Source organism: Panicum hallii, unplaced genomic scaffold, assembly GCF_002211085.1.
Source record: "Panicum hallii strain FIL2 unplaced genomic scaffold, PHallii_v3.1 scaffold_227, whole genome shotgun sequence".
In the NCBI taxonomy this organism is placed as follows: Eukaryota; Viridiplantae; Streptophyta; class Magnoliopsida; order Poales; family Poaceae; genus Panicum; species Panicum hallii.
Window position 1 is genome coordinate 31,131 of NW_020356358.1, and position 21,480 is coordinate 52,610.

The 21,480-nt window shown below is 48.2% G+C and overlaps 1 protein-coding gene across 1 annotated transcript; it reads right to left on the reverse strand.

The window, feature by feature from the left end:
* Positions 1-8,740: 8,740 nt before the first annotated feature.
* On the reverse strand, positions 8,741-9,958 carry LOC112878652 (protein GOS9-like). The gene is made up of 3 exons (XM_025942891.1): positions 9,818-9,958; positions 9,351-9,560; positions 8,741-9,269 (listed from the first exon to the last, which is right to left on the reverse strand). The coding sequence occupies exons 1-3, from the start codon at positions 9,818-9,820 to the stop codon at positions 9,039-9,041; spliced, it is 444 nt and encodes a 147-aa protein (XP_025798676.1). The 5' UTR covers positions 9,821-9,958; the 3' UTR covers positions 8,741-9,038.
* Positions 9,959-21,480: the final 11,522 nt, after the last annotated feature.

Below are 21,480 nucleotides of genomic sequence, written 5' to 3' on the forward strand. Positions count from 1 at the left end.
GCTCGGGACATTTGAACTTGTATGAACTTTGTATGAATTTGTATGGACTTGTATGAGTATTGTCATATATGAAATGTGTGTAATGTGTATTGTCATATATATATATAAACTGCATGTGATGTCCGTTGTGATATATATATATACATATATATATATATATTATTGGACTGGATACGAGAAAAAAATAGTCATAACTTTGTCACGTGAGCATCCAATTGGCAAGCAAGTTGCACAACACAACATCACACTCTCTATCCAGGCAATGAATAAAGTTTGTCCGTGTCACTGGTGAATTTCACACTCATCTGTTACTAGGAGCGATAGAAGAGGATGCGTTGTTAATCGGGAAATATTGTGATAATAAAGCCATAAATGGAGCAGCCCTTTACCCAAAAGCTCTCACGCACAGGAAGCATCTAGCTAACGCGACGTCGATGGAAAAACATGAGCATCTTGGTCGCTGCGGCAGTTCCTGCTGCACGCGTGCGCGGGGTGCCTAGGCCTCCATGGCTACTGAGGCTAAGAAATTTGGACTCCTCATTTGCTGATCAGCCAAAGCGATCACAATGGCTTAAAAAGTGATAACAATCGCTTAAATCTTGCTTGGATCTTGCTCCCTCGGCAAAGCTGGTGAATCTCTTGGGAAAGAACTTGAATCTTGCTTGGATCTTGCTCAAACCCAACCCTAGACTAAGGATTTGGAGTGGGGAAGCTAGGGTTTCACTTTGGGGAGTTTTGGAGTGCTTAGAAGGTGCTTGAGGCTAAGCTTATGCAGTTTGGCAGGGTGGATTTCCCGTTGGGGTCGAAGGGATATATACAGAGCCTCACTAAAAACTAGCCGTTAGGCTGGTTTTAAGTGTCCTGGCGGACAGTCCGCCAGGACAGGCGGACAGTCCGCCAGGACCACTCGGGTTTGCATTTTTCTGTTCAAGGCATGGGTTCCGGATTTGGTTTATTTGTGTTCTACCACACACTTTCCACATCCCCCTTGATAGTACGGTATACCTAGACTAAAGAAAATATAAAACAAAGAATTATCTTCGCTTGAACCACATTTCTTGAACTGGTACCGTTCTCCAATTTTAACTCAGCGTCGGGTTTGCATTTTTCTGTTCAAGGCATGGGTTGGCTTCATTTCATAATGAGCAAACCAAATAAAGTCAAAGCATCATGATGAGATAAAACCAAGATAATGTAATATCACATGATTTCACAAACAACGAAAAGCAATAAGATCACAACCATGCAAACATCATCCATAAAAAGAAATTAGAAATTACAAGCCAACTTTGTTCAAATACGATACAAGCCAAGTCTCACATAGATCCAAAGTCTCACAACGACTCTAAAGGATGGAAAGATAAGAATGCTAGGAATGCTAGGATACAATCTTCTCCCCCTTTGGCATCAAACACCAAAAAGAGAAAAGACAAATGGAAGCTCGGAGCAGTAATCACTCATCATCCTCATCATCATCATCATCATCATCATCAGCACCTACATCATAATGCTCCCACGCAGCTGGAAAGTCCCTAGGAGGAGAAGGCGGAAATGAGGGCCAATCCGTCTCCTCAATGCCAAGGTGGCGCTCAATCCTGTTGATACTCTGCTGATTTGCCCGAGCGTGAGCACGAACTACATCGTTGGTGTTGCGGCATACTTTGAAGAGAGCTTTCAAGCCAGAAATAAAGGCATTTCCTTTCCTGCGAGGACGAGTCCTAGAAGAGGAAGGCATCGCCGAGGTGGAGGGCATATCCATAGTGGGCTGGGGTGGAGAGTGAGCTGATGGGGGAGACTCGCCCTCTGGTGGAAACTCTTGCTCCTTGGGAGGCTGTGGGCAATATGGGGCATGGACCGCATCATATCCAAACTCCATTCCAGTCACGGCATTAATCATCCTTTGAATGTATGGAGCATAGATAACTGGATTACTGCCATGATGGAGCATGTACCTCAACTCCGTCCAGAAAAAGTGAAAGACACTAAAGGGCGGGTGATCAAAGTCCATAGCTAGAAGAAGGTTCTTGACCGTACCATGAATCTTGGTGTGATCACCCCTCTTGGGAGTCAAGGTCTCCCGGAATATTCTGTTCATGATCTCCATATATGGACGTAGTCCATGAGTCGTCGCTATATCCGGATCCTCATCCCGATAGAGAGTCATAAGAGCTTCATCCGTTGGATTGATGTCATCGTGAATTTCCATCTCATCTAGAGTGTCATCAAGCTTAAGGATAGTAGCAAATTGCTTGTATGAAACCCAGAAGGCGCGCCCTTGAAGATTGAAGTGAATAAAGGAATTCTTGCCCTCACCTTCAAACCAAGCAGTGGAGCAAAATTGAGCAACCAACTCATTGTTCCAATCTTGATTGAGGGCCAAGAATTCATAGAGGTGTTTCCTCTCACATTCACGTATGACCAAGTCAAAGGTTGGATTATTTTTCTCACTCATTTCAACCCAATTGATGTACTTGGAGACGGTGATAGCATTCTTCTTCTCAATAAAGACGGATATGTACCAATCAGCTTGAAATTTGCTCCAAAACCTCCTATCCGTGATGTACTTCTCATAATCATAAGGATTTTCCTTTCTTTCCTTAAATGCAGCACCTCTTTGCTTTGTGGTGTAATCCACTCGCTTCACTCCAGGGTCACCGAAGTTGATACTTGTGTACTCCGGTCTGTGCATGATATACTTCCGGTAGGGTTGGAGTGGAGGGTACTCATCAAAGATAGGAACCTCCTCTTGAGGCACATCACCTTGTGGTTGAGCAGCTCTTTGGTAGCTACGCCTGGGTTCCGCATGGCTAGGACCGCCCATTTGCCCAGCTCGACTCATTGAAATTTTGGGCGTTGGCTTCCTTTTGCGCTTAGGTGGAGGAACGACTTCAATTTCATCGGAATCGGAGTTGGAGACGGGATCATGCAAGAACTTGGTCCTCCTCTCATGCACCATCTGTACATGTATAGAAAGTATACTGCTTGATTAGAAGTAATGAAAGAACGGGTGGATACAAACAAAGGATTATGCAGTAACAATCAAGACTGAGAGGTCCTGGCGGACAGTCCGCCAGTTCTGGCGGACTGTCCGCCAGGACCTCTCGGTTTTGAATGTTCCCGCGAAAACATGTGATGTCAAGAATTAATCCAATGGGGCTCAAACTTTGTAGGCACATTCTAGATGATAATGGAAGCCTAGACTTAAATTTTGAACAACAATGAGTGGATAGATTGGGAGATCGACTTGAATAAAGGTTTAGGTTATGAAATGAACATGAACATGTGAACTAAAGATTTAGCCATCCATTCTTCAAGATTTTCAAGGAATAGCATGCTCTACCTAGCAGGAAACAATAGCTAAAAGCATTCCTCAAGATATGCATCGAGTAGAGAGATCGATGGAGGATTGCATATACCTTGTTCTTGCCCTAGGATGAATGGAAGTGCTTCCAAAGAATTGGAAACGAGGGGAGAAGGTTCTTGCAGCCTGTGGAGGGGCTCGTTCGCCGTGGACCTTGCGGAGGAACCGAATCCTTGGCTCCACGGACAATGGGGGGGCAATGGGGGGTGTTGTCCGTGGGGAAGGAAGAGAGAGTGAGAGGAGCTAGTTGTGTTATGTGGATGAAGAGAGATAGAGGAGTTTCATCCAAGAGGTGTAGAGGGTTTTGGACAGCCTCCCACGGACATAACAGGATGGGCCCACGAAGAGATAGTTGGATGGAAGAAAAATGATAAGTTCTGCTGGCTGACCCCGAGAGGTCCTGGCGGACTGTCCGCCAGTACTGGCGGACAGTCCGCCAGGACCTCTCGGCCAGCAAAAGAAAATATTTTATTTGCCGAGTGTCGGTCAGCTGACACTCGGCAAATACACCCTTTGCCGAGTGTCAAAAATCAAGCACTCGGCAAAGATAACGGCTTTTAGGGTTTACGGTTTAGGGTATCTGTTTGCCGAGTGTATTTGTTTGCCGAGTGTTAGGCTCTCGGCAAAATATTTTGTGCCGAGTGTTTTTTTTTTGCCGAGAGCGACACTCGGCAAATAGTAAGTTTGCCGAGTGCCCGAAATATAGCTCTCGGCAAACGTTTTCACCCTCGGCAAATCTGGCCTCTCCGGTAGTGATGCCTGGTTGACTAATTCTGGCTCGAGTTGTTAAGTCTAAGAAATTAAGAAGAGAATTTAGATCAGTTTGTTTATAGTACGTCTCAAAGCGGGTTCGGTTGGCTAGCAAGCTTAGCATAGTTTTACATTGTTAATCGAAATATAGATTATACTAAACAACATAATAATTTAAAAATATTTTTCTTTGAATTTGAACATGCTAATAATATTTAATATTTTAACAATTTAATTCATGGTGCCAATAAATATTTAATATTTTAAAATTTTAATCCTATCCACCAAGAGGAGTTCTTCCTTCATTCTCATCATCTATCATTTGAAAAATGTGATCAAATATTAAACTATCATGCCCACACAATGAGAAATGTACTTGTGAATGGTGTTTATGTACTTAGATATCGGCACTCATCACTTTGTCACTTGTAAAAGTGTGAATGTACTCACAAAAACAATAATTACATAAATTGTTTCCAGTTTCCTATGTCCAAAACTAAAGAAGAAAAGAAGTTATAAAATATTTATATATGCATAGAAACAAACAAGATGTGCAAACTCTCAATATATATGCAAACACATACCGGAAAGTCTATTCTAATATCAAGTGTTTCTCCAAAAGCAATGCTGTTTTTTCCGGAATAAACCTTGATTCAAAAAATAAAATGTGTTTTGTAGAGATGAATAACAAAATTGTCACACCCGGTTTTAAGAAGAAACCAGATGCATCTCATATGTGCGCCAGGATCAAGTTCACACACATACGATAGACGATACAAGTGTATATCCGAAATAATATTATAGCGAAAGAGAGTATTAAAGTACTTTATTACAGGACCGAAAGTCATAATCTTAAGCAAACAAATAAACGTCTTTAACAAGCAGCGGAACTTCAACTTCACAGGCAGATGACTGCGAGACATATGCCTAGAACTCCTCGAAGTCTTCAGGGAACTCTGGACAACTATCTTGTTCTGAGCAGCATTGGTTTTAGTAAAGCAAGCGTGACTAAACTTATGATCGGTACTCATCAAGTGGAGTAAATTATATGACATGCAAGGCCAATTTCAAGGAATAGCTGACATGGTTTGACTGCGATAAGCACTTTTAGTTGGTCCAGTTTTATTTAGCAAGCATTACCTATTTGCAAGTATATACCATAAACCCTTAAGTAAGTAAAAGAGATAAGTACCAACAACATAAATAAAGAACATCAATTTAGATCATTTTTCAAGTTCAATTATCATGTGAGGCTCCAAAGCGCTCTTAACCATGAGCACAGCTGATATATCTGTTTTCACGCTACAGAGGTTGTACACTTTACCCACAACTCGTGTTTCCCTTGATGCCTGGATTTGCAGAGCCCTTAAACACTTCCGAGATGAGTGGCAGGGATTCACTACGAGGCTTTACAAAGGCTCCCAAAATCCCTAACTTATGACAATCCGCTAAGGTTTCAAGTCAAAACGGTCATAACTCTCCTAATGAGGAAGACGCCTTAACCAGGACTATATCACAACCTCAAGAGGACCGAGCTATACCCGAATGATGCAACCCCTCTTGCCATTTCGGTAAGATTATCATAAGCTAAAGTTTCTAATTAATTAGCCAAGGCCAAAGCCATGTAGTATTGTGGTTGCACTGTTTTCGTAGGTGGTCCTCCATGTTCCACTTAAGATAATAATCTTATAATTAACACCATAAAGGTATCCCAAAATATGAAGTAAAACAAGTGTAGCATTGTTTCCAAGTTAACCAACCAAAGTACAATAGACACTAGGCATGTCCTTAGTTTGGGATCCATCAAATTATAGACTCATGCATGCATATAAATAAAGGTGTGTATTAAGATTATTCGGGCCGAATTATGATCAAGAACCATTTGCCTTCTTCAAAGCACTGCTGCTACTCAGAGGCGTCTTCAAAGCCTTGGTCTTGCGGATTCTCGAACTACACACCGTCTATCGCACCACACAAGTTCATACAAACAAACAAGTACAACAAATAAGAAACAGTACACCAAACAATGTAAACAGAACAAAACAAGGTTATAAAGCTACTGTACACATCGCAAGGATCATGTGGGCGCAAGAATCGATGACCACGGAGTTGAAATGTAGAAGTTATGGCTAAAACATGGTTCTAGGGGCTTATTTGTAAAAGGTTTAAAACTAAAAGGGCTCTGAAAAAAAAATAGAGGGCTAAAACATAAATAAACCTTAAACTCGGGGGTTAATATAGAAAACCGATGGGTTAGGGATGGCAAGTTGGATTTTAGAAAAAGAAAGGGGCTAAAACATAAGAAAAGGACCTAATCGAAAATACTTTTGAACTAGGGTGGAGTGCGGATTGATTTTCATAAAATAGAGGGACTATTGTGCAAAACTAGCTAGGGTCGACCGGTACGGGGTTGGGCTGACTTGGGGTAGATCGAATCTGATCTGTTGGATCTAGATCCAACAGCGCGCGGCGGCCAAGGTGGCGCGGGCGGCGGGTTTCGCGGCGGCGAGCGGCCGGAATCTCGCCGGACTTCACCAAACGGCAGTCCGGGGCTCGGTTTCGACTCGGGTTTGGGTCAGGAGGAAGAGGGCATGATGGAGAACGCGTCTAGGGGCTCGGGATGGGAAACCGCGGGCCAGAGAGGGGTGTTTGATGGCGGCGCGCGGCGTGGCGACTCCGGTGAGAAATCGCACGCTCGAGAAGGCGAGATTGAGAGGGAAATCAGAGGGGCTACCTTGCTCGCCTCAAAGCGGAGCTCCGGCGGCGGTTGGAGGCGAGATTGGGTCGGCGAGGCGGCGGGTTTGAAGGCGCGATCGTACTCGAGCGGCTGCGGCCGCGCGAGCTAGGGTTTGCGAGGCGGAGGGCGGTTGTTGCGGGCTTTGGTGGGTCGGGGGGGGGGGGGTCCTGGAGGCTGCTTATAAAGGGGCGGCCGCGGGGCCTCGGCATGCATGCCGAGAGACGAGGGGAGGCAGCCTGGCCGGGTCGGACTCGAGCTCGAGTCCGGCTCGGTCGGTGGAAGGGGATGACCCCAACATGTGGAGCCCGTATGTCAGTGGCAGGGAAGTAGAGAAGAGGGTGGGGTTGGTCGGGAGTGAGGGTTGGGCCGGGATAGGGGAGCGGCTGGGCCGGTTGTGCTGGGCCGCGCGGGAGAAAAGGAAGGGAGAAGAGAGAAGGGAAAGAGAGAGGGAAAAGGAACTGGGCTGGGCCAAAAAAGAGAAGGAAGGGGGAGTGGGAAAGAAAGAGGATTAGATTGAGCCCAAAAGAGAAAAGGGAGAGGAAAGAAAAAAGAAACAATCAAATTATTTGAATTTAAATTCAACTGAAAGACAAGCAATAAAACGATGCGATGCGGCATGAAACACACAAGACCTATATTTTCTTATATTTCTTTTTATGGCTAAGTAAATTATTTATAATTCGCGGTAAATATTCTAAAATCAAAAGAGATTGAATAAAAATCTTATTGATGCTACAAAAATTTATTTAGATTCCTGATTTGAAAATTAGATTGTTACAAAAATTAATTTACTTCTTCAACGCGTCTCGCTAGAACGTGTTGGATATCGACGTGTGGTTTCCCCAATGACTCGAAAACTATAACTTTGCCTTCTCTGGTGCTCAGTTCATATGATGACTCATGATAGCAACTATATGACAGGTAGACCATGAAGAGGAAAACCTGCAAGGGCAATCTTGTCGGTGTTCACTTGCTAGAGCGGTGTTGAAACAGGTGGAAAATGGAACAGAACAGGGATTTCACTTTTGCAAGGAGGTTCTTTATCTGGAGTGGCTCCAGTTGGTTGCATGGTCATCATCCGTGGCCAGCGCACCGGTCGTAGGTCGATGATGGTGAAGGGCGGTGCAGTAATTGGGAGGCGGGCATAGGTGGCCGTGGGCAGCTCGGAAGAGCTCCGATGGAAGGGAGATTCGGGATATAAGGAGTGGGGGAGCTGTATTATAGAGAGTTCTACAAATCTCTTAAGCAACAATAGTAACACAAGTTGAGTCATCGGCATGCTTGTAGCACTTACCAGGCTATTATAATGTAAGTATAAGATTGATTATTCCTAGATAATGCATAGTGCAAAAACAGTTCAAATACACTTGAACTGCGTACACGTGAAGCGGAGATAAAACATGCAGAGTTAAGTAGGGAGCTGAATATATATGCATGCCAAATACCCCCCCCCCCCCTCTCTCTATTCAAAACTACAGTTGGATCACTTCAGTTTTCTCCTAAGTTCGAATATATTTAGCTGCTGGTGATATAATAATAACACCTGTTGCACAGTGGTACTGCTGCATGGACTTAACGCTCCCTAACGCGCTCTACCAGAGTATCTTTTAGACGTGGAAGTTGCCTGTGTGGATTTAGTTACTGTTTTGGCGGGTGGTTTGCCTGAGTACACGATTGAGATCTTCTGTTGGCTGGGCCCAGGGTGTTTGGATTCCCTACTCTCGAGTTAGTTAACTTCATGGTGGTTCAAAATGCATGCAGGACCTTCTGCAGTATAACTGAAAACTCAATCACCGTACACGCGGTTGTTTTGAGCGTTGTATAAAACCTAGGCCAAATAATAGTCTTTGATCCAATATGATTCACAGGGGTACCACTCTTACCAAAATATGAGGAAATAAATAACAAAGTTCCAAGACCTTTATTCATCACAAAGCCATTCAGGACAGTGCAAACAACACGCAAACAGCAAAGCGGTAACTTAAAGAAGCACACTTAGACGGACAGCTATGGGAATCCATCCATCAGCTACTGCTAAAGTACTGATCGGTAGGGCCCCTAGCTACTTTATTGTATTAAACTGCACACAGCTGAGTAATCAAACAGCAGCACAAGGCATCAAGGTGGCCACCAGCATGCATGCCCAACGGTTCCGGCCGGTAGTACTGTTGGTAGCATACTGTGTTGCATCTATGGCTGGGCACCCACGTATGCCCCGAGAGAGTTGAGCACCCCGCCGGAATGAGCAAAGAAGCCGACGATGGCGCCCTTATGCATTGGTATCTCGAAACCCTTCCCAGCTGCCGGATCACCGTACGGCCCGTATGGCTCCCCGTCGCTAGTGACAAAAGTCAGCGATTTGACATTGTTGTCGAATGTGCCGGAGAGGTTGGCCAAATACGCACCTGCTGGAATGGTAAACTAACGACGATTTTGGCACATTAGAATAGGTTGGTACATTAGCTATAACAACGTACAATGAATCGACAAGAACATACATACCGTAGCTTTTGAGCCTGCAGCTGTGCCCCACGTATCGACCGACGTAGTTGACCCCTGGTCATTTTCATACGAGAAGGAGATGCCGTTGATGTGTCCACCGGCACCGTCCTTGCTGCTATAAACAGTAACGCTCTGAAGTTTCTTGGATGTCCCGGTCATGTCGTGCGATGTACCCTGAGCACCACCGAACGGGCCGACGGCAATCATCGCCTGCATGTACATATGCATCCATATGGGTAAATATAACTAGCGAGCGAGCTAGCAGGTTACTCTAGCTAGCTGTACGTAGAAAACCTAGCTAGCTGCAGTGCACAGGTAGTCTTTCCCTAGCTCGGCCAGCATATGATGGATCAGTTCAGAAAAGCAATAATTAATGCGCTATTTATGGATCTAGAGAACTGATGATGCATGCATAGTACTGTATATGACAGACAATCATCAACTGAGACACAGCTTAAAGTACCAACCATTGATGGGAGTTTGCTAAGTACGCAGTGGATGCCACGAGCTAGCTAAGGGATGTCACGAGCGTGCTTTGCTGCCCGGATCTTGTTGCTCTATGAACTAACGGGGATGCATGCCTATTTATAGTGCTGGTGAGCTGCTGGTGCCCGGTCCGTCTCTCTAGTGACGACAATATAACACGCAAGCATACATATGAGTATTGGATCATCAACGGCCTGGTGTAGCCAATAATTTCAAAAGACAAATTAACTAATGAGCCATTGCTTCGATCAGTCTCTCCCTGGTCAGCCGCGTCCTAGTTTAATCTACCTTGCAGCTAGTGGCGCCGTTCTAGTTTATTTAATCTACCTTGACTAGGGCTGGAGACTACTGTGCATGGGTGCAGGTTGCAGGATGCCTCCTTGCTCGAACCTTGCCCAATGCAAGTGGGAAATACAGACTCTTGGACGATCTAGACGAATCAAGAAATAATGCATGTCAATTCCATCTCTATCCATGGCCAGGCTGGGTTTTAGCTAATGAGTTAGCTTGCGCAAGTTTTAGATGATTGGCGTACAATAATACAAGTATTCGTTGAAACCTTAGGATGGCCTAAACAACAATTTTTTTTGCATCCAATATTCAGATGTTCTAACGAAGCTTAGCTTATCATGTTTGGGGACTTTGTCATGAATTATGCATTTTTATCATTATTTGCTAGATGATTAATTTTTCATGACGCGTGCTATCATGACCAATTGTTAGGCACTTGCCCAGCTTAATCCGGCCACCTACTAACTATGGCTCATGGGCACGATTAGCTAGGTGTTGCTTCAGCTAGAAAAAAATCAATTTTTTTGATGTCTGAATACCCCCGCGCGGAGTCAACTAACACAAATTCTATTTTCTTTTGTAGCCCACCCATGGAGGGATGAGCGCATGCAATAAAGATAAATCGGTGATGTCAACTAGAGTTTAAAACTAAAAGGTCAATAATCTCTACCCATAAATTAACTTTTATTTCAACATTTTTCCGGATGGGCCAGAGTTGGGGTATAGACTAACTTCCTTGCGAAACTCTGCAAGTGACCGCGTATGCATGGATGAACACCAGTTAGTTATAGGTACTAGCTAGGTTGCCTGGCTCATGATCATCAACAAGGCTGCTTCTTCATGTGGAAAGAATAGTCCACAAAGATGACGAGGTTTACCTTTACGTGATCCTTGGATGACCGCAGACGATAGATCAAAACCACCACCAGCTCTCTCATCCCTTATAGGTCTAACACTAGTAGTAGAGTAGCTAGAGTCACCTTGCTGCTACTGCTTGCATACTGCGTCGAGTGCTTATGAATTATTGCTAGTCATCTAATGCAGTACTACAGGTGCTCCTCCTGTCCTGTTCCCACAAGCTGCCTCACTGGCTTCCTTTCCCATTTGAAACCACGCGTGTGCACCTATATCACTAACACACAGCGGCAGACTCTTTCTCTCTGACAAAAGCCGCCTTCTTAGTTGCACATTGATCTCGCGCGTTGCACTGGCCAGCTAATTGAGTTGTGGGATATATTATGAAAATGATGAAGAGGCTGGGTATTTGCTTGGAATAGAATGATTAAGAGGATTGGATTTCCAGATATATCAAGAAATGGATGTCCTAAGGAATAAAAGGTTGAACTGTTTGAAATGGTTTTTTTAAGATGGAACCAAGATTATTAGGTCTTGAGTATTAACCTTATATGATTCTTTGGTGTGTTTGGGAATTTCGATAGATATAGTGAATTGGAAAGGAATTAAATATGAATTTCTGGATATAAGAAAAGGGTTTTCGACTATTTGAAAGTTTTAGATATTGAAACATGGTTCCATTGAGTTTCAACTAAGAATTTAGAGATGGAAATAGGTTTATACATTGTTGTAGTATTTTACTGTGGTTTTCTAAGGACTTATTGAGTAAGACGAACTAAAGATATATATAAGAAATGCATTTTCTAGACATAAGAAAAGGGAATTTAAATATTTTAATGCTCCAAATATTGTAACATTATTATATTTCATTTGAGCAAAGGATATGATGTAGGAAATAGGCTAGCAAGAATTTTCTTTTCATGGTTCGTTAGAATGTATTTTCCAATATTTTAATGTTAAAATATTGGAATAACGTTCTATATTACTCTTGAATTTGGAAGAATGAGTACAAAAATATGCTTAGATACATTTGTAGCATTTTTAGGAGGTTTCTTGTGGTTTATGGAATTTGAACTGATGAAGAATGATATCTCATATAAATAGAATATGGGTTTTTGGATGAATAAAAGCTAGGAATAGTGGAAAGGTGGTTACCTGGTGTGGAAAATGGAGGACAGGATCGATCTTACAATATTTTAACGCACAATTAATACCGATTTTTAAACTCCCTTTGGTACCGGTTGTACAACCAGTACCGAGCAACCGAGACTAAAAGTCTTGATCATTAGTACCAGTTGCATGGTCCGTACTAAAGGAACCTTTAGTATTAGATGGTAACACCAACTGTTACTAATGGGGTTGCCACGCTAATGTGCTAAGGCTGTCCCAGTAGTAGCTGTTGTTGTGCCAATCGGTAATAAAAGTAATTTTACTTTTTGTTTCCAGTTTTATTTCTTTTGTTGCTGTTTATTTACGCACAATTGTTACGTCTACCCGTGTACCCGAGCTCGTACTCTGCTATACGTCCATCAGCCGTGATCATGTAGAAATCTTTTGAAACTAGATAACATGTTACGATCCAGCACGTACTTAAGTATACATCCAATATACAAGTATACAAGTATTTACGAATATATTAGTATTTACAAATGCACAACTATATAACTCGTCACAAGTATATAACTCGTCATCACGATCCATCGGTTAATAGTGTTTTGTTTACATCACACGCTGACGACAGTGGCTGATTAAGCTTTCCGTTGAAGCAGAATGTTCCTTTGGCATATAAGACCTTGCAATTATTAAACCGTATGAGTTCCTACGAGATTGCCCGAATCCTATCCACCAAGAGGAGTTCTTCCATTATTCTCATCATCTATCATTTAAAAAATATAACAAATATATTAATCTATCATGCCCGCACAATCAGAAATGTACTTGTAAATGGTGTTTACGTACTTAGATATTGGCACTCATCAATTTGTCACTTACAAAAGTGTGAATGTACTCATGAACATAATATCCACATAAATTGTTTCTAGTTTCCTATGTCCAAAACTAAAGAAGAAAAGAAGTTATAAAATATTTATATATGCATAGAAACAAACGAGATGTGCAAAGTCTCAATATATATACAAACACATACCGGAAAGTCATTCTAATATCAAGTGTTTCTTTAAAAGCAACACCGTGTTTTTTCCAGAAAAATCCTTGATTCAAAAAATGAAATGTGGCTTTTTACAAATGAATAATAAAAATAATTTAATTGTTCAACGCATTTATCTAGGATGTGTTGGGTATGGGCTTGTGGTTTCCCAAATAAGTCGAAGACTATAACTTTACTTTCTCGTTCATGTGACGACTCAGGATTGCAACCATATGACAGGTTGACAATGAAGAGGAAAACCCGTGAAGGGGATCTCGTTGGTGGTCTCTTGCTAGAGCGGTGTTGAAACTGGTGGAAAATGGAATGGAATGGGGATTTCACTTTTAGAGCTTTTGCAAGGTGGTTTTTTTTATCAGGAGTGGCTCAAGTTAGTTGCGTGGTCATCATCCATGAAAAGCGCACCGATCGTGGGTCGATGGTGGAGAACGGTGGTGCGGTAATTGGGAGGCGGGCATAGGTGGCCGTGGGCAGCTCGGAAGAGCTTCGATGGAAAAATGAAAGGCTAGGGATGTTCAGTTGGTGATATAGGGTGCGGGGGAGCCATATTATGGAGGGGTCCCACATATAACTTAAGGCAACAATAATAAAAAAGAGTCGCGGTACATTTGTATCATTTACTAGGCTATTATAATTTAAGTATAAGACTGATTATTTTGCCTTGAGAATACAGATTTTCTTTAGCTTAAAAAATGAATCCTAGCTAGAAGTTACTATGAACGCTTAAATTTCATTCGAATAATACGTCTAGCGGTACTTCCCTTCATCACGGACCAATATTGTAAACCTATTGCCACCCTGGCCACTGACCAGCTAGCTAGCACCACGAACCAGTATATATCCAATATATAAGTATACGAGTATTTACGACAGTGGTAGCACAGCACCACTGTTGGGTAACACTGACAGCGGTCACTGTGCCTGCAGGACGGCACACAACCGTATCCGGATTGTGGATACGCACGATATCTTCCCAACCGAGAAGGCTGCGACAAGGGGCTGGAGAGGGAGATCTCCATATCACATAGAGTAGGTCTCTGTTGGCCGGGGCCACCTGTCGGGGTTCCGCACAGTGTAAGCACCTCCCTTGAACTATAAAAGGGAGAGTGTACTCATTAGAGGACAAGTTCCAGGTTGCACACACACAAGCTTATGCTGCTTTACATTCAGGCTCACGCAGCCAATACAACACCAAAGTGGACGTAGGGTATTACGCTCCGACGGCCTGAACCACTCTAAATCTTCGTGTCCTTCCTACGTTCATCTGTCCACCGATCGAGCGCTCCTAAGTCTCCTCCAAACCCATCCTTAACTAGGATTAGGCGGGTGCTTTCCGCCACCCGGCTGGAGAATTCCTCCGACATTTGGCGCGCCAGGTCGGGGCATAGGTTTGGTTTGCGCTCAGTCGACCTTCACGACCTCAATGGCGCAGGAAGATGGTCACAACGACCTCCTGTTGGGCGAGGAAGTGGCGGCCACGACGCCACATGTTTCCCGTCGTCCAACATCCAGGGCGGCGCGAGCAGCTCCGCAACGCGCTGCGGCGCGGGCCTCAGTGGCCCAATCGGTGCCCGCACCGAATGGGCCGCTCATGGCAGCCAGGGAGTTGCTCCGCAACCCCCCTGGTGAGGCGGCCTCGCCCGACGCCCAGAGGCAATGGCGTGACAACGTCGACCGCCTCCTCAACCTGTTACAGGCTTCCCCGTGTTCCACGGGGGGTCTGCCCCCAGGCAACGCCGTCATCAGGGCGGCGCATCCGGCTCTGTGCACTCACCATCAGTGAGGAGTGCATGGACCGAGGACCTCCGGGCGGAGCTCAACCGCAAACGTGCGGGAGAGGACGCCCGTGTCTCCATTGAGCGGGCGCGTGGTCGCCTGCTCAGTATCGAGGGTCGCGACCTGATGCCGAATTAGCTGCGGTGGTTGCGGCCCCGCAGGGACCTACCTAGGCACCGGTGTCCGGGGTGGGCTGCGCCGCACTCGCAGACCACCTTCGCGCGGTCGCCTGGCTGTCCAAGTTTCGGCCACACCTGCCGGAGAAGTACGATGGGTCCTCCAACCCGTCAGAATTCCTGCAGGTCTACATCACCGCCATCACGGCGGCTGGAGGTAACGACGCCGTCATGGCAAGTTACTTCCATGTAGCCTTGACCGGGCCAGCCCGGACCTAGCTCATGAACCTTACTCCGGGATCTATCCGATCCTGGGGTGAGCTGTGCGCACAGTTCACGGCAAACTTTGCCAGTGCGTATCAGTAGCACGGTGTGGAGGCCCACCTCCACGCTGTGAGGCAGCAACCCGGAGAAACCCTCCGGGCCTTCATCTCCCGCTTCACCAAGGTACCTGGAACGATTCCGCGTATCTCCAACGCGTCTATTATCACGGCCTTCCGACAAGGGGTCCGTGATGAGAAGATGCTGGAGAAGCTGGCGACACACCAGGTGGAAACCGTCACCACCTTATTCGCTTTGGCGGACAAATGCGCCAGGGCAGCGGAGGGCCGTGCGTGGCACTCCGCAACCCAGGCAGGTCCCGCTCAGACGAGTGGGCCCAGTGTCGCTGCCCCTGGCAGCGGCAAGAAAAGAACAAGAAGAGCCGTGGCTTCGACAAGTCATGGGTCGGGGCCCGGCTGTTGCAGCAGCAACGACCGGGGGCCAGAACCCCCGCGGCAAGCGCCCACGGCAACAGCGCACCGACCCCGGGTCGTGCCCTGTTCACCCTGGGGCCCACCATAGAGCCACCGAGTGTCGCGAGATCCAGAAGCTCGCGGAGCGCCTCAGCAAGAGGCGCGACCAAGCCTCAAGGGAAGGCACCTCCCCTCCGCGGCGGTCCGGCAAGGAGAAGGTCTCCAACGCCGATGCGGCCGTAGCGGAGTGGGAGTTGGGGTACCAAACCCCCAACAAATACCTCAAGGGTCTCTTCCACCAGTCTGACTTCGAGTCCGGTGGTGACGAGCGCCGCAAGAAGCTGTACGTCATGTACGGCGGTAGCTCGGAGCTCATCTCCCGGCGGAACGTCAAGACCCTCCGCCGAGAGGTCCTCTCGGTGAAGCCGGCGACGCCCAAGGCGGCGCCGCACCAGCGGTGGAAGAACACCACCATTTCCTTCGGCCGTCGGATTGCCCGGAGAACATGGGCGGGCGCAGGTGTGCTGCCGCTTGTCACGGCACCCACCATCGCCAACGTCCGCCTCCACCACGTGCTGATCGACGGGGGTGCAGGCCTCAGCGTCATCAGCTATGCAGCGTTCAAGCACCTGCAGATCCCGGAGTCCAAGCTGACTCCTTCGCACCCATTCTCCGGAGTGGGCCCGGACCCGGTGTACCCGATAGGGACCATCATCCTACCGGTTACATTTGGGACGGAGGACAACTTCCGTACCGAGAACGTGCAGTTCGAGGTTGCGGAGGTTAACCTCCCATTCAACGCCATCATTGGCAGACCGGCCCTGTACCGGTTCATGGCCATTGCCCATTACGGTATTTGGTCCTGAAGATGCCTTCTCCGGCAGGCGTCCTCACCGTCCAGAGCGACCGGGCTGCTGTCGTCGTAGCGGTCGAGAAGCTCCATGCGCTGGCAATAGGGCTCGCCCCTGCAGCTGGCGCCCAGGGGTCCGACCCCTCCACCTCACGTGCCAAGGCCCTGGCCAAGGCACCCAAGGTCCGTCCGTCTGACACGGATGATGTGCCTGTGAAGACCGTCCAGATCGGAGCGGAGACCTCCCAGACCACCCGCATCGGTGGGAATCTGGGAGAGAAATAGGAAAGCGCGCTCATCGCCTTCCTCCGGGCAAATGTCGACGTGTTCGCCTGGGAACCGTCATAGATGCCCGGGATCCCTAGGGAGGTGGTTGAGCACCATCTGAAGATCCACCCCGCCGCCAGGCCGGTCCGGCAGAAGCCACGCAAGCAGTCTATCGAGCGGCAAAACTTCATCCGTGAAGAGGTCCGCAAGCTGCTGCAGGCTGGCTTCATTGAGGAGGTCTACCACCCAGTGTGGTTGGCCAACCCATCGTGGTCCCGAAGGCAAACGGGAAGCTTCGGATGTGCATCGACTACACCAATCTTAATAAGGCATGTCCAAAAGACCCTTATCCACTTCCACGAATAGACCAAATTGTAGACTCCACCTCCGGGTGTGATTTGCTGTCCTTCATAGATGCCTATTCAGGTTTTCACCAGATCAAAATGGCTGAGGATGATAGGAAACATACAGCTTTTGTAACAGTGGATGGTCTTTATTGTTATATAGTAATGCCTTTTTTGTAACAGAGGATTGCTTAATGCTCTACCCACCTTTGCATGCAATGAACATCACCTTAGGAGATTTGGTTAGAGAAATAGTTGAGGTGTATGTTGATGACATCGTTGTTCAAGACTAGAGAATCAAGTTCCCTTCTAGAAAATTTAGCTCAAGTCTTCGACAAGCTACGGGCGACCTCCACCAAGCTTAACCCCGAGAAATGCGTCTTCGGCGTGTCGGCGGGAAAGCTCCTTGGTTTCCTAGTGTCCCACCGGGGGATCGAGGCTAACCGGATAAGGTCCGGGCGATCGAGGCAATGAGACCCCCTGCGCACCTCAAGGACGTCCAGAGGTTGACGGGGTCCCTTGCAGCCCACAGCCGCTTCATCTCCAGGTTGGCGGAGAGGGCACTTTCCTTCTTCAAACTGATGAGGGGGTCCGGTCCATTTACATGGACTGAAGAGGCAGAGCGTGCCTTCCAGGAGATGAAGCAGTACCTCACCTCCTTGCCGGTCCTGGTCGCACCGGACCCAGGAGAGACACTGTTTCTCTATCTCGCAGCGACGGCCGAGGTGATCAGCATGGTGCTGGTCACGGAAGGCCCGAGCATCTCCCGCAGGGGGCCCCCGCAGACCCCCCTGCAGGAGAAGGAGGTCCGGCCTCCATCGCTTCAGCATCCGGCCCTACTTCGGAGGGTTCGGCCGGGTCCCGACCCGGAGAAGCACTAGGCAGCATGGGGTCCGCCAGGTCTCCAGCTCAAGCAGAAGGATCCAATCCTCCTGGCAGAGTCAGGACCGTCCAGAAGCCGGTCTACTACGTCAGTGAGGTCCTTCATGAGGCGAAGGCCAGGTATCCTGAAACGCATAAGCTTCTTTATGCTATACTCGTTGCGTCCAGAAAACTCCACCACTACTTCCAGGCCCACAAGATTGTGGTGGTAACCTCCTACCCACTGAGGGCCATCCTCCACAATTCTAACGCCACGGGTAACATCGCCAAGTGGGCAGCTGAGCTCGCTGGATTCCAGCTCGACTTCCAGCCACGCCATGCCATCAAGAGTCAGGTTCTTGCTGACTTCGTCGCGGAATGGACGCCATCCCAAGTGTCCCTGGGGGTCCAGGTGATGGCTCGGACCCCCCACGTTTGGAAGTCCGGGCTCCGGTGTTCACCGGACCCCACTGGACCCTCTTCTTTGACGGGTCCGCCGGCAGCAAGAGGGCAGGGGCTGGCATGGTCCTCATCGACCCGCATGGTGAGCAGTTGAAGTACATGGTGCACCTCGATTTTGAGGCCACCAACAACATGGCGGAGTATGAGGCCTTAATCTTTGGACTCACGGCGGCTCTGTCCCTGGGAGTCCGGGAACTCCTGGTCAAAGAAGACTCCCAACTCGTCATCAGGCAAGTCCGGGGGGAATGTTGCTGTAACAATCCCCAGCTTGCAGCCTACCTCATTCACGTGAAGAGGCTGAAGAAGGACTTCCATATGCTGGAACTGCAACATGTTCCACGCGACAGCCAGCTCAGCAGCTGATGCACTCTCCGCAAGCGCATCGACTCAAGCACCCGTGCTTGAGGACGTCTTTCAGAGACGCCTGCTGAAGCCTTCCGCCCAGCCTGCCGACCTAGGCGAAGGGGGTCGAACTAGCACCTCGAAGCTAGCGGTCCCGGTGGTGCTCCATCCGTGGAGCCCGCCAAGGGTTGTGTGCTCCCTCGAGGGTCCCGAAGACCTCAGGGAGCCACGTCCAAATTCCTCAGGAAGGTCCGATGCATGGATCTCTAAGGTCCGGGACTACCTGAAAGAAATTTCCCTTCTTGAAGACTAAGCATCTGCTGAGCGCATAGTCCGGATGGCTAAGCGATACACGATGGTAGAAGGGGATCTCTACCGCCGTGGCGCCAACGGAATCCTCATGCGGTGCATTACCCAGGAAGAGAGCCACGACTTGCTCGCGGAGATCCATGGAGGCGAGTGCGGAAGTCATTTTCATCCCACACGCTGGTCGGTAAGGCCTTCCGGCATGACTTTTACTGGCCGACAGCGCTCCAGGATGCAGTTGAGTTGGTAAGGTCCTGCAAAGCGTGTCAGTTCCATGCAAAGCAGATACACACTCCAGCTCAGGCGCTGCAGATGATTCCTTCCTCTTGGCCCTTTGCCGTGTGGGGGTTGGATATCTTGGGACCTTTCCCTAGGGCCGTCGGCGGGTACCGGTACCTCTATGTCGCCATTGAAAAATTCACCAAGTGGCCGGAGGCAACCCCAGTGGTCAACATCACCAAGGCGTCAGCAACCGCTTTTCTCAGGTCAATCGTGTGCCGGTTCGGGGTCCCGAACCGCGTCATCACCGACAATGGGACTCAGTTCACGAGCCAATACTTCCAGGAGTACTGCGAGGACATTGGCATCCAGCTCTGTTTCGCCTCAGTGGCGCACCCCAGGAGCAATGGCCAAGTTGAGCGGGGTAATGCTGAGATCCTCAGAGGGCTCAAGATCCGGACCTACTGTGATCTTGAGAAACATGGCGCAAGCAAGGTGGATTGATGAACTTCCGAGTGTGCTGTGGGGAACCGGACCACACCCAGCCGGGCAACAGGGGAAACCCCTTTCTTCTTGATCTACGGGGCCGAAGCGTGCCTTCCCCTGGAGATCACCATGGGCTCTCTACGAGTCCAGGCTTTTGATGAGGACTTGCAGGAACAGCAGCATCGCCAAGACGTGAAACTCGTCGACGAACGCAGATGGCGAGCAGCAGTCCGAAACGCACGGTACAACCAAGTGCTCCGGCGCTACCACCAACGGTTCGTGCGTAGTAGGGAGCTCCGGGTCGGGGACCTAGTCTTAAGGCGAATCCTAAACCGAGAGGGCCTGCACAAGCTCTCCCCCAGCTGGGAGGGGCCCTTCAAGGTGACAAAGGTGCCGACCCGGATCTGTTCATTTGGCTGCGGAGGATGGTATGCAGCTACCCAATCCATGGAACATTGAGCACCTCCGTAAGTTCTATCCCTAGGACCTAGTTGAGAGAAAATTTTTCCTTTGTAATTGGTAGCTCCAACGTGCGGTCCAGGGCGGTGGAGGTCCGCCCTCGTAAACCCGGCCCCTGGCGTACATCGCACAACTCTCCTGTACCAATTCGTTAAGGAAAAATTTGTTTCTCAGTGTGTCCTTGAAATCTATGCAGTTCTGTTTATTACTTGTTTCCCGTTGCGCTAACCCCCACGTGGTTTTTCACGTCTGTGTCGTGCCGAAGGCCCTACCTAAGTTGCTACACTACGTTTCCGCCTGGGACCCCTATCTCGCGGAAGAAAAGGAACCGAACCCGGGAACTGGCTTCAGGGAGATGTGCTCGTTCTTTGCTGGGTCCAGGACCGTGTAGCCGTTTAGCCTGGTTCCGTACCCTAAGCCTACATGCCCTGCCCCCTAGGACGAGTACCGTTGTACCTCGAACAATGGACCCGGGGGCCGGGACCCCTTAGATTCCCGAACAGTGGCCCCGGTGCTCTGACTCGTTACGCAACTCAGTAGGCCTTCGCTGGCCGACCGGGACCTCGTGGGACGTCTACTAAGCGTCGATCCTAAGTCATGTGCAGGACCTCGGTTCTATGGCAGCTAGTCCCGACCTAACGCAACTACCTCCTAGGGGGCCACGGGACCTCGGTGTACTCGAGAACACTTTACGGTTCGACAACCAGGAAAACAGCTAAGTTTTCAAAAAGTAGACGCACGAAATATTTAATGCATTACTGATAATATGCACAACATTACAAAGTTATTCTACAATAACAAAAGTTATATTACATAAGAAACAACAAAAAGATTCTAGAACTATTGATCTGGTGTCCCGGAGGCACCCCCGCTCTGTGCAGGTTCCGGGCGACGTCGAACGCGTGCCGCGACCATGTCCGCTGCCTCCTGGACTCCCTCCCGTGCAGCAGCCGTTGCCCGGAGAGGTCCGACCAGGACTGGAGTCAGCTGGATGGCGGGGTCGTGGCTTCGGAAGCTGGTAAGGATGTACTCCGCCATCCCCCGGGCAACTACACGCCCTTCATTCTCCAGGAGGTCCTGGATGCTGGCCTCCACGTCCCGCAGCCACTCGG

Excerpts from the sequence above, each read along its gene's own strand:
- LOC112878652 (XM_025942891.1), bottom strand. Across the intron at positions 9,270-9,350 it reads CTGCAGGCTCAAAAGCTACG|TTTACCATTCCAGCAGGTGC; the intron begins GTATGTATGTTC and ends AATCGTCGTTAG.